Source organism: Salpingoeca rosetta, assembly GCF_000188695.1.
Source record: "Salpingoeca rosetta unplaced genomic scaffold supercont1.15, whole genome shotgun sequence".
NCBI lineage: Eukaryota > Choanoflagellata > Craspedida > Salpingoecidae > Salpingoeca > Salpingoeca rosetta.
In genome coordinates, this window is record NW_004754919.1 from 1277096 (window position 1) to 1289595 (window position 12500).

At 57.1% G+C, this 12500-nt stretch overlaps 2 protein-coding genes across 2 annotated transcripts in view; one reads left to right on the forward strand and one right to left on the reverse strand.

Moving 5' to 3' along the window:
- Window positions 1-291: 291 nt before the first annotated feature.
- PTSG_06063 (uncharacterized protein) lies at window positions 292-2520 on the reverse strand (the record flags this gene model as incomplete). The annotated part of the gene is made up of 7 exons (XM_004992902.1): window positions 292-318; window positions 497-531; window positions 716-820; window positions 1090-1120; window positions 1285-1317; window positions 1624-1708; window positions 1940-2520. 7 exons carry the CDS (start codon window positions 2518-2520, stop codon window positions 292-294), a joined length of 897 nt encoding a protein of 298 aa, XP_004992959.1.
- Window positions 2521-3339: 819 nt separating this feature from the next.
- PTSG_06064 (helicase) overlaps window positions 3340-12500 on the forward strand; it is a gene marked incomplete at both ends in the record, with an annotated part of 9573 nt that continues 412 nt past the window's right edge. The window contains 3 exons of the mRNA XM_004992903.1: window positions 3340-3795; window positions 4063-4609; window positions 4907-12500. The exon at window positions 4907-12500 is cut by the window's right edge and continues 412 nt beyond it. Of these exons, the coding sequence (XP_004992960.1) occupies window positions 3340-3795; window positions 4063-4609; window positions 4907-12500 (8597 nt within the window). The remainder of the gene's footprint in view (window positions 3796-4062; window positions 4610-4906) is intronic.

The following is a 12500-nucleotide window of genomic DNA, read 5'->3' on the forward strand; positions in this document are numbered from 1 at the left end:
GGACGACGACACACACACACACACACACACACACACACACACACACACACACACACACACACACACACACACACACACACACACACACACACATACACAGAGCAACAGTAAGGGAAACAGCAAGAGCGTACCCCCGTTGGCGTCTGTGGCGCTTCTTCAACAAAGCCCGTGAATGACAGCTGACGATGTGCAAGCAAACATTGTTGCGTGGGGGGGGGTGAGAGAAACGAGCAAGCGAGCAAACAATGGCACCATCGCAACACATTGGCACACAGGGATGTGGCGGCGGTGTTAGCTTGAGGACGAAAAATAAGCAGACTGGACGGTGGCCACGACAGAGAGAGAGAGAGAGAGAGAGAGAGAGAGAGATGGAAACGGAGGCGCACGCAAGAGCTCACACACACGCTCGCACGCACAGACACACACAGAGACAGACACATGCGCGCGCACACAGACACACACACACACGCATGCACACACACAGACATGTACAGACCTTCTCGTATTCGTCGAGCACCAAACTGTCGAGATCTAAAGGAGGAGAACACGAGCGAGGAAGGGTTGCACGAAGAAGATGAGAGGAAGATGAACGACAAGCACAGGAAGGTGGAGTGCAAGAAAGAAAGGAGACATGCACAAGTGAGCACTTTCCACAACACATACACACACATACACACACACATACATACATACGAACATACACATCAGCACGCACCCTTGCTGAGGTATGATGATTCCTGCTCAAAGGCGAGCTTCTCTGATCGGTACGCCTCAGCACTCGCATCGTGGAGGTCGCGCGCAGCGGCGTCGCTTCGGACATCTGCCGGCATAAAATGGTGATGAAGAGGTGGTGGTGGTGAGGGCGCCCAAGAAGGAGACGAAGAGTGAGACCGAGAGCGTGTGTGCGAGAAATGCACGGCTTCCTGTGTACACAAACCCACACACACGCGCGCGCACAACACAAACCCACACTCCCTCACACGCTCACATACACACACGCGCGCACACACAACACAAACCCACACTCCCTCACACGCTCACACACACACGCACACACGCGCACACCCACTTGCGCTGCGCGCAAACCACCTTTCAGTTTCCGCATGAAGAGCCGGGACTCCTGAAGAGAAAGAAAGGGCACCCGAAACGCAAGATGGCATTTGGTCAGCAAGAGCAAACAAGTGCACAGTCTGGCAATCCTCCGAGCGCGGGAAACGCAGAACAGCTACAACAGCAGCAGCAACAATGACACGAAGATTTATGGCATGCGTGTGACGGGCCCACCTTGTTCAGCTTGTCTGCCATCTCTGTTGCAATCTAATGAAATGTGCGGTGTTTCAAAGTGAGCACAGTCATGTCCAATCAAAATGAGAAGCACAAATCGTAAAGGGGGTGAGAGACACAGTCAGCCGCCGCAAGCAAGCATCGCCACTTCACACGCACAAAGGCTTCAAAGACGTACGCACACGCACACAAAGAGAGAGAGAGAGAGACAAAGAGACAGAGAGGGGGAGGGGGCGCACACTCACACTCACACTCACACTTATTCACTCACTCACTCACTCATTCACACACACACTCTCTCTCTCACAAACACACACACACACACAGTCACGCACGCACCAGCGGCTCGGTGCACTCAAACACGTAGACGGTGTGATCGCCTTCCTCCCGCTCGCCAGGTTGTGAGTCCCGTGCAAGGAACACACTGCAGTGGCCACCACATGCACAGACCCCGTCAATGCTCATTGAACCATCACAACACCACCACGGCAGCAACACACACACACACACACACACACACATATATACAAAGCACACACACACAACACGCTCAACACACACAAGCGAACTGGAGCAGCAAGCGGAACATGACCATGACGATGACGATGACGGCAGACCGATAGTGCAACAACTACACGGCACGAAACAAACTTACAAACAGCGACCGTTGGCGCCGGCCAAAAGAATGTTGAAGATGTTGACATCGGCAAAGACAGACGGGAACCCCCCACTGAGCGTCGTGGCAAACCCTGAGCCCACAACCTCACTGCCACCACCGCTGCTCTTGCGCTTCTTCTCCTTCTTTCTTCGCCATGGCGTGAGCCAACGGCCACCCTCCTCCTTCTCTGTCGAGCTGCGGTTGCTTCTGCTGTCGCTGTCGTCACCGTCGCCGTGACCGTCGCCGCTTTCCGCGCTCGTCCGCCGGTCCCGCGTGCTGCTCGCGCTCGCGCTGCCCTTCTTGCCCTTGCGCCCCTTTGTTCCCTGGTCACCGCCCACACCACCGCCTTCCGTGCTGTCCTTTGTTGTTGTTGTTGCTGTTGCTGTTGTTACTGTTGTTGTTGTTGTTGTTGTTGGCCGCACGCATTGCACGCCGTGTGAAAACAGGTGGACCACCACGGCCTCTCGCTCGCTCCGCGCAAGCACTCGTGCAATGGCCAAGTTTGTCTTGCTCAGGTCCCGCCGCGCCGACGGCGGCAGCTGCTCCGTCCCTCGCAGCACCACGTTGTACGACGTCATGGTGGTGGTTGGTTGGTGTGTTTTGGTTGGTTGGTCTGTTTGCGGCGTTGAAACTGCATTCTATGATGTCGTCTTACTCAATAATTCCGACACCACAAAAGTCACATTTCGGATGTGCCTGCCTGCATGCATGCAACTTTGCCCACCCAGTTGTGGAAGTGCATCCAAAAAGCATGACTCACTGACATGACTCACTGCCACGGATGTGACTCAGCCACAGCCGCACCACACCCCTCTCTCTGTTCTTGCTGCTGTTGATTGCTCGTGGCCATCTTGAGGCTCACTGAGTGTGTCCCAGCAAAACCTTCGCCCATCCAGTGTCACTGAGTGCTCTGCCTTTGTTTGTGTCTTTTGTTGTTGTGCCTTTGTGCGTGTTGTGCGTGTGTCTTGTTGTGCGTCGTTTTGTTTTGTCCTTGTTTGTCTCTGTCGTGTGTCACACATCGAGAACACCACAGCGCCACAGTGCCAAGCTCGGTGCTTGTTGGTTTTCGAAGCCTTCTCGCCTTCGCTTGTTGTCCCCCCCCCCCCAATTTCTCTCTCTCCAGAGGGTTGTCGACTTGTTTCCCACCACCACCCACGCACAGGCGCACGGCCGCCCACAGCCAATACTGCTTGTTGTTGTTTTGTTTGGCGTGCGAGAAACAGCGCAGCTCATTTTCCCGCACACTCCATCCAACCACACTTTGTCGCATCTTGCCGCACTCTGTCTGTCCTGAGAAGAACGCCGACAAGCAACACCACATCTCATCACACGAACCGACGCACACACCATCAGCCCCTTCCGTTCGACCTTCTGTCCGACCTTCCTTCCATCCGACCATGTCCGAGAAGCAGCCACCAACGGGCCGAGGCCTCGGCGAGCGGGATGAGCAGCCGCCACCATACTACCAAGCCCACCACGATCGCGTGAATGAGGAGGAGCCGCGCCGTGGCTTCGGAGAAGGCCAGCGGTCGCGCACCGCACGGGCCGTTGCCGAGTTTCCCGAGTACCAGCGGGTCCAACGCGTCTCCCACGAGCGCCAGGAAGAGTTCCGCAACACCATAGCAGGTGACAAGCAGCCTGAGCGGCGGCAGCCTGAGCAGCAGCGTGCCCGACACCCCCAAGTGCAGGAGGAAGACGAAGGCGCGCGTGATGACCGCCAGCAATACGAAGAAGCTTCTGCTCCGAAAGCCACTCCTGGCAAGAAGCGTTACAATCTGGAACCCATCGAGCACGTCAAGCAACGCGCCGAGCAAGCACCCCCCTCCGCTGAGAAGTACCTCCTTCTGCTTTGGGTGAGTTCCAAGATTGCCATTTTGATGTGTGACAGCTGGTTCTATGTCGCAACACAGCAAAACGCATTTCCAAACACGGACGTTTTGCGCCAGTGTGTGTGTGTGTGTGTGTGTGTGTGTGTGTGTGTGTGTGTGTTCGCTGTGAATACGCTCGATTTGCCCCTCAACTCTTGCCATTGCTGTTGTTGCCCTTCGTTCTCCCCCTCACGTTTCGCAATCCCCCCCCCTAACACACCACGCACACACAACGCATGCACTGTCATCCAGGTTGGGCTGGTTTCTGTCGTGACTGGCCGTAGCCCCACAAGAAAGACGCAACTGCTACGGCTGTTGCAGGATTCGAAACAACGCGCCGAGGAGGAAGAATACCTTGCGTGCGACTTAGACAGCTTTGACCGCATCGAGGACGACATCAACGCAGCCCAGTGGGAGGAGGCTCGCGCCAAAACCGAGTGCTTGCTGAGCGTCATCCGCCCGTTTGACATCCACAAGACACGGTACCTCATCGGCCAGAGCCGCGTGTACGCAGCGGCAATGAAAGGCAGAAACGTCATCGTCTTCCTCGGTCGCTCGGGCGCCGGCAAATCCACCACCCTGCTCTACCTCTCCGGCTGCGAGATGATCCAGCGCGACAACGTCTATCACGACATTGGCCCTGCCCCCGGCGCTGCCCCCGAGGGCTTCAACGTCAACCCAAACCCCGAGTCAGAGACAGCGTACGTGCGTGACCTTCGCCTGCCAGCTGAGTTTGTGGACGAACTCGATGTTGACCTGGACGACGACACAATGGACATCTTCATGCTCGACACCCCAGGTCAGAGGCGTTCAACCTTGAACCACAACACACCCATATTCCACCAGCCGTCGTCGCTTGCACACGTGCGCACACACACACACACATACTCACACCGCACACGAACACACACACACGCACACGCTCCCATGCATATACTCCCACATATGCACATACGCACACGCACACGCACACACGCACACACACACACACACACACACACTCTCTCTCTCTCTCTCTCTCTCTCTCTCTCTCTTTGATTTACATCTTTGCTCACCGCTTGGTCTCTGTTCCGTCGCCCGCACCTGAACTTTGCAGGCATTGGAGATAACTGCGGTCCAGAGGTTGACGTCGCCAACACCATCGGCATCCACCACGCCCTCAAGTCATGCAAGGGCTTCTGGCCCGTCGTTGTGCTCTCAAAACGCGACGGAAACAACTTTGAGCAGAGCAGAGACAGCTTGAAAGTTGCATCAAACCTCTTCAAGAACATGAGCAGCATCAAAAGTCGCCTGTCTTTCCTCTTCACCAAGTATGACAGCGTCGACGAGCACGCTGCGATTGAAGAGGCCTTCAAAGTCATCAACGAGCAAGTCCGGAAGTTGCCTGCTGATGATCCTTACCGTATCATCGTCAAGGCTGTCAGCAACAAGCTGAGGCGCTTGCGCGGAAAAGAAATTGTCCTCCCACTCGACCCAGATCGCATAGTTGATCACCTGAACGGCATGCTTGAGAAGGGTCCTGTCAACGCTAGGAACGTGGCCGACCAGCCATCCCTCCTCTCCACGTCTGAGACTGCAATGGCTGACCAGGCTCGCCTCAACCTCGATGCCATCCAGTTTGCCATGGAACGTGGCGAGTACGACCTCGCCGTTCAGCGCGTCAAGGAACTGCAGGACCTGCAGGAGGTGGTGCCGTCCGAGGAGGTGACGCGAGGCATGCGGGACGCTCAGCAGGCGATTGTGCAGCACCTTACGCGTGAGTTCAACGCTGTGGTGGAGCGCATCAACGAGTTCAAGGATGCTTCCACCGGCTTCATTGCCGTGGATGTGCTGGACACCCTCACCGCCATCGGCAACGCCACCCGCTTCTTCCAACACGAGCTGCCAAACCTCGACCTCTCCGCCGTCTCTGCAGAGGTGACGGCCTCCGCCCTTGGCGACCTGGTCAACACACTGCAGCGGGACGTGGGCCGCGCTGAGCTCTCCGCCCACGCGCGCGTCAACCAGGCCAACAAGCTGCGCACCCTCGTCAGCGCCATCAGCAGCATCCCTGCCGAGCGGTACGAGAGCGCTGCGCAGGGCCTCGCAGACGAAGTGCTTTCGATGCAGCGGCGTGCTGTTGAGGCGCTCGAACAGCGACAGCTGCACGAGGCAGGCGATCTAGGCACAGCCACGCTGCAGGCTGCAGACGCCTTTGCCGCCCACCTCGACGCCACCCGCACGGCCCAGCTGACAGGCGCCAGCGTGGGCTCCAGTGGCGCCGGCAGCAGCGGCAGCACATCGTCAACAACAACAACAACAACAACAACAACAACGACGACGACGAGCACTGCCAGCAGCCAGAAGACCAGCGCCAGCAGCCTCCCTCAGCAGGTGGGCGAGTTCACCGGCCAAGTCGAAGTCGAAGCAGGGACCGCCCAGTCAGCGTCGCAGCGCATTGCTCCCTGGCGGGAGGCGTTCACCAAGTCATTGTTGGCTCTGATCCGTCACCCATTTCAGCAAGCTCGTCACGCCCTCTCCGAACTCACCCCAAACAACTTGGGCCTGAAAGGACAGCCCGCTGTGGACGCGTTGGCAACAGCGCTGGCCCTCATCACCGATGTGCAGAAGACGCCTCGGCTTGCAGCCGTCATCGGCGCTCAGCAGCTGGAGTCGCTACTCGACCAGCTTGTGTTCGTGTGCGACGAGCACCTCACCCACATCATCGATGAGATCAAGCGCGTGTGCCAGCAGGACCTGACCGACGCTCTTCAGCAGGCAGAGCCGCTTGTGATCCACCTCATCCGATTCCGCGACTTGCCCTCCGTAGACTTGGCGCGAAAGTACGCCCGCCACGAGGCCGCAGCGCGTGCAGAGGTTGTCCAGGTCGTTGGCACTGCCCAACAGCTCGTGCGCGACATTGTTGGGCACAAGCTCTTCAACAAAGACAACGCCGCTTACCGAGACAGGGCATTTTTGCCGGGCTTGTTGCAAGCCCTCAAAGCGGCCACGTTTGCTAACCAGCTGCAGCCAAACATGATCGACACGACCATCGATACGCTGATCCGCAACGTGCGAGATGAGGCCTACCAATTCGTTGCGGTCGCCACCCGCATGCCCATCCAGCTCGACAACCCCGACATTGTTCCTGATGTGGCGGATGCAATCGACCAGCTCTCCGGTTTGCGTGCATTGGGCAGCGTCCTCGAAGGTGTCGATGAGGGCTACACCAAGGCCATTGATCATGTAAACGCAGGTGTTCAGCATATCATCGAAGACACGGAACGGTTTTTCTCTGAAATCCCAAAAGCCCCTGCCACCACCAACGCTGACGCGAGCGATGGCGACACGCGCCTTGACTTCCAGCTCGACCTGCGACGTGTGCGCCGCATTCACTACTTCCTCCACAAGGCGACAAAGGAGTGCATTCTCAACCACTACATTGCCAGCATCAACGATTTGAAGAACCTGCTGGAGGTCTCCATGATCAGCTATGGCGTCTACATCAGTAAATGCCTCTCCCACATCAGCACCGACGTGCTCCAAACGTTCGTGGACGAAGCGGCTTCCGATCTGGCGGCCGCCACCAAACGCCTGAGGACTGCTTGCCTCACGCTCCAGATCCGACTAGAGGACCTGCAGCGCATGGAGAAAGACTTTCCGGAACTGCATGAGCTGGCGTTCCAGACCACGCCACGAGAGCTCATCCTCTTGCGTCAGGATGCACAACATCGAGAAACCGAGTGCGAGCACCTCAAACACAGAGGCTTGCTGCCGGAATTACACCGTCACGTGCTGGCTGCAGGCGTTTTGCGTCAACTTGACGGCGTCCTCGATCTCCCACCAGGCGGCACGTACAACAACCTGTACGAGCGATTTGTCAAGGCAACGAGCGACTACGATGAAGACACTCAGCGGCAGTTGACTGAAGCCATTGACCGCCGTGACTTCGGGCAGGCTGCCACTCTGCTGAGGCGCCTTCGCCACACAGGAACGACACCGCGGCCCACATTGGACCAGTCAATTCTCACTGCGGTTGATGCCGTGTACTCCGAAAGCTGGAATCTTGCTCGTCAGATTACAACTTACTTCATGACGGGTGATGAGCTGCTCGCTCGGTTTGAAGATCTCGGACGAGCATTGCGTGATGTCAAGTCCACCAACGCCCTGCACGCTGCAGACTTGAAGCTCGTCAGCGACGAGCAGGCCAAGGAGTGGGAGGTCAAGCTCATCAACATGCAGCAATCGATGCACGAGTTCTTCCTCAGCGAGTGCATGTATGCAGAGGATAACATGCAGCGGTGTTGCTTTGCACTTGCCAAGGAACAACTCAATCTCCTACAGGCGTGCCTTGGAGCTGTTGCCCAAGAACTTGAGGGTCTGGACGATGTACAGGCGCGCATCAGCGACCTCAAAGCAAGCATTCTCAAGGGCCCCGAGGAGGCTGTTGCTGCCTTTGAGGGCTTGACATTGGAGGAAACCACCCGCAACCCACCACAGATTCTGACGCACCTTGAGCAGGAGAGCGCACACATCAAGTCAGCGGTGAACGAGCACATGAGGAAGCTGCTGTCAGATTTTCGTGCACGATTGACAGCGGAAGACGTGACAAACGTAAACCAGGAGACAGTGACTCAACACTTGGACCACTTCAAGGCCCTCTGCCCTGACGACATCCAGCAGCAAGTGGACGTGGTCGCCGATGAAATTTTGGCGACGCTTCGCCAGCGCATCGCAACGCGCGCAAATCAGCTTGAGGAGCGTTTGGAACAGGATGACTGGGATGCTGTCAGGGCAGACGTGGAGGCGGCTCGCAAGCGAACAGGCGGCGAATTGTCAACCAAGATCTATGCGCAACTCACCGCAAAGGTCGAAGCCATCGCTGATGAGGCCTTATGCGCTCTCGACCGAAAACACGGACGCCAAGTGTTGCAGGCCGTGAGGCGTCTCGCCAAGTGCAAGGAGGTTGGCGTGCCAGCTGCCGCAGCAAAGCTGAAGGGGATCGTGCAGCAAACAAGGACCAAGCTCAGCAATGAGGTCCACATTATTGCTGATATGTTGGCCGCCCCACAACTCACCGAGACAGGAGCCGTCACACACGATGCAGTTGGGGCGTTCGTGAGCAGCTTTATCTACGCGCTCTATTTGGAGACGGCAGGCAATGTTGCCATCAAGCCGGCGACTCCAGCGGCAGGTGGTGCTGCGCTCAGTCGCTCTCTCAGCTTTGACGAGGCCGGCTCCATCCTGGATGACCTCTTCCAACGCGCCCATTCCTGTTCCGACGCAGCCGCGAAGCTTATGGAGGACGTGAACAACTTGAAGTCTGCAATGAAGGAGCTCGAAGCTTCCAAAGTCGACTGGAAACAGTTTGCTGTCGGCAACACAGACTCGCTGGTGTACCAGTGTCGTCTCCTCGCTGCTCTCGGGACAGAACTGGCGAAGCCGTTGATCGCGCGGGAACTCAACCCTGGACCAGATGTGGTAGATGCCTGCATCAAATGCAAGGACAACCTGGACAAGGCGCTCAAGGATGTGGACGAGCTGACGAGCCAGTGGTGCGAAACGAGCCAATCCATCGACGTGCTCGACGCTCGTTTCAACGTCAACTCAGAGGAGAGGCACAAGGCCTACTCGCGGCTGTACTGCACCCAGCGCTTGCTTGACCTGACCCATGACCTCGTCTCCTACGCCAATAACGGTGGCACTGCCCAGCTGAGACGGGTCAACTTTGCAGATTTTGTGGACACACAGGAGCAACAGATCAGCATGAGGCTCAAGAGTGCGCAAGCGTCCCGCAAGTACGACGAGCTGAATAGCCTCATGGACCACCTGAACAACATTGCTGCGCTCAGAAATGCCAAGCCACCGCCGTCTCTGGCAAAGTCAGTCGGATCCAAGCCAAGCTCTCCGTCGAAGGGCAAGCGAGGCAAAGGACGAGGCCGAGGGTCGAAACGAACCCTTCCGGAGCGATCGAATGGAGCGCGCCAGGCTTTTCAAACACCAGCGATGATGGACCTTCAAACCCATCTCATGGAAGATGCGAACAAGCTGGTCGGCGAGTTGAAGCGCGCAAGAAGCAACGACGCCATTGCGCGCGCTTTGGTTGAGCTTCAGAAGATGGCTGACGGCGTGGAGTGTGTTCGTGATAGCATCACTCGGCAAGTGAGCGATTTCCTGGAGGTGTACAACAGGAAGAGCGAGACAAGCATCCCCAAACTTGGGCTGTGCCTTGAGCAACTCAAGTCGCCCGAAGCACAGCGTGTGCTGCAAGGATATGACGTGTTCACTGGGTATCTGCGTCGCCTCTTCAACAACAAGATCAGCTCTGTGGGCATCGACGACGCGCTGAAGACGCTGTTGAAGGATGGCATCAATCACATGAGTGACAGCCACAAAACGGATCTCAAGACCATGTATGATGAATTCTTGAAGCTGTACCACGACAACCTGAAAATGATCAAGGATGGGCAAAAGGCGGTGGACGCCCTTGCTGCTCGTGCCAAGACTTGCGCAGCCAAGGTGATGGACGAGCCTGATTTGCACAAGGATCAGCTCGATTGGACCGTTGACATGAAGGATGCGCTGCCACGACTTGTCGCCAACATCTTTGGCATGTGGACGCTGCACCATGCCAGCAACTCAAACCAGGCACGCGAGGAGCTCCTGCAGCCACACCCTTCCCAAGCCCTGGCCATCTTCCGCCTGCTTGGCGTTGGCACTGCGAAAGACGAGCTGCACTCCAACCTTGTGCAGGTCCTGACAGGACAAGGCAAAGCCGTCATCTTGGCTGTCACAGCATCTGTGCTTGCGCTGTACGGCATGCACGCCAGCGTCGCCTGCTACTCCGAGTACCTCAGCGTTCGTGACCACAAGGACTTCTCATTCTTGTTTGACAAGCTTGGCGTGGCTGATTGTATCGAGTACGGCACGTTCAACGCCCTGTGCGAGTCGCACATCAACAAGGAGGGTGACATCCGCGAGCGCGTGCAGCACCTGATTCAAGAAGACGAGTTCTGGAAGCCTGGTCTAGTGAAGCGTGCCAAGGACAAAGCAGCTGCCTGGAAGGACAAGGCAGCAAGCTACTTCCCTGGAGGCACCAGCTCATCCAAGGTCCCACGGCCTCGCGTGCTGTTGATTGACGAGGTGGACGTGGCACTCGACCCAAGCATCATGAGCAACACGTACGCGCCCAACTGCAAAGTGACCAACCAAGCAATCAGGAAGTTGGTGATGTTCTTGTGGGACAACCGCGCAAGCAGGCTTACGTTTGCCAGGGTGTCCACCTCCGAGCAATACCAGTCTGTGCTGTCCTCACTGCAAGCCCCCTATCACGGTCTCCTCCGAAGCTGCGTGAACGCCATGATTATTGACCTGCAATCGTATGAGAACCACGGGTACGTGTTTGAGGGCGGCCGCATCGGTTACAAGCTGCACGACACCATCAACTACAAGATGCGCATGCGCTACAAGACCTTGTTTGCGCTCATGCACGAGCTTGAGAAGGCCGGAACAGATGTCCACCGATCAAAGGACGTCAACACGGAACTCACCTTCCTCATCAACTGTGGCGCCTTCTCGTACTTTGAGGTGCAGCGCACGTTCGCCTGCACACTCGGTGTGACGGGCACGCTCAAGGACCTGTCTGCTCCCGAGTTCAAGGTTTTGAAGGAAGACTACGGCATTCAGACATGCACGGTGATGCCGTCCATGTTTGGCGCGTCGCAGCTCAAGCCGTTTGAGGCAAACGACCTGAAGATTGTGCCCGCTGACCAGTACCATCTGACCACCACCCAGGAGATTCGCAAGCGCCATGGACAGGGCCGTCCGGTGATTGTTCTGTTTGAGACGGAGAGAGACTTGCAAGAGTACTACCGGCACGACTCCCTTGGCGCCCTCATGCAGAACGTGCAGATTCTGAGCGAGACGCTCTCCGCTTCAGAGAAGGAGACGATTGTGCGCAAGGCAACGCAGCAGAAGCGCATCACCCTTTGCACCCGCTCGTTTGGGCGCGGCGTGGACTTCCAGGTGCGTGACCCGGCCATCCCAGACAAGGGCGGCGTGCACGTGCTGCAAACGTTCTTGGCAGAGACGATGGCTGAGGAGCGGCAGTGCATGGGCCGCACGGCTCGGCAGGGTGAGCCAGGCAGCTACTCGATGGTGCTGTGCCGTGAGCAGCTAGAGAAGTTTGATGTGGACTTTGAAGCGCTCGACAAGCAGGAGAGCAGTCACGAGCTGCGCAAGTATCTTCACAAGAGGCGGGATGAGGCGTTTGCGAAGAAGTTCAAGCAGTCGTACGAGATTGCGCGGGCTGTGAAGAAGGAGCACGAGGAATCGATGGCGTTCCTTGAGGAACTGAGTGACGAGCGCAAGGCTGAAGTGGTGAAGAAGCTTGAGAAGTGGAACTACACGCGCGAGGTGGCCTCCAAGGTCACGCGCACATTCTACGCACTCGATTGCACGTGCTCCATGGGCACAAATCTCAAGAAGACGGCACAGGTCATTGGCGTGGTCTTTGAGCGCATCGAGAAGATCCTCACAGATGCCGGCTTGCTTGGCAACAGCGACGTTGCAGTGCAGCTGGCGGCATACCGCAACTACAACGTGGATGCAGACCAGCTGTTGCAGGTGTCTGGGTGGGAGCAGAACCCGCTTGCGCTGCGGCAGTTTCTGTTTGGCCTGGACGTGAACGGTGGCTGGGGCAACGAAGCGAT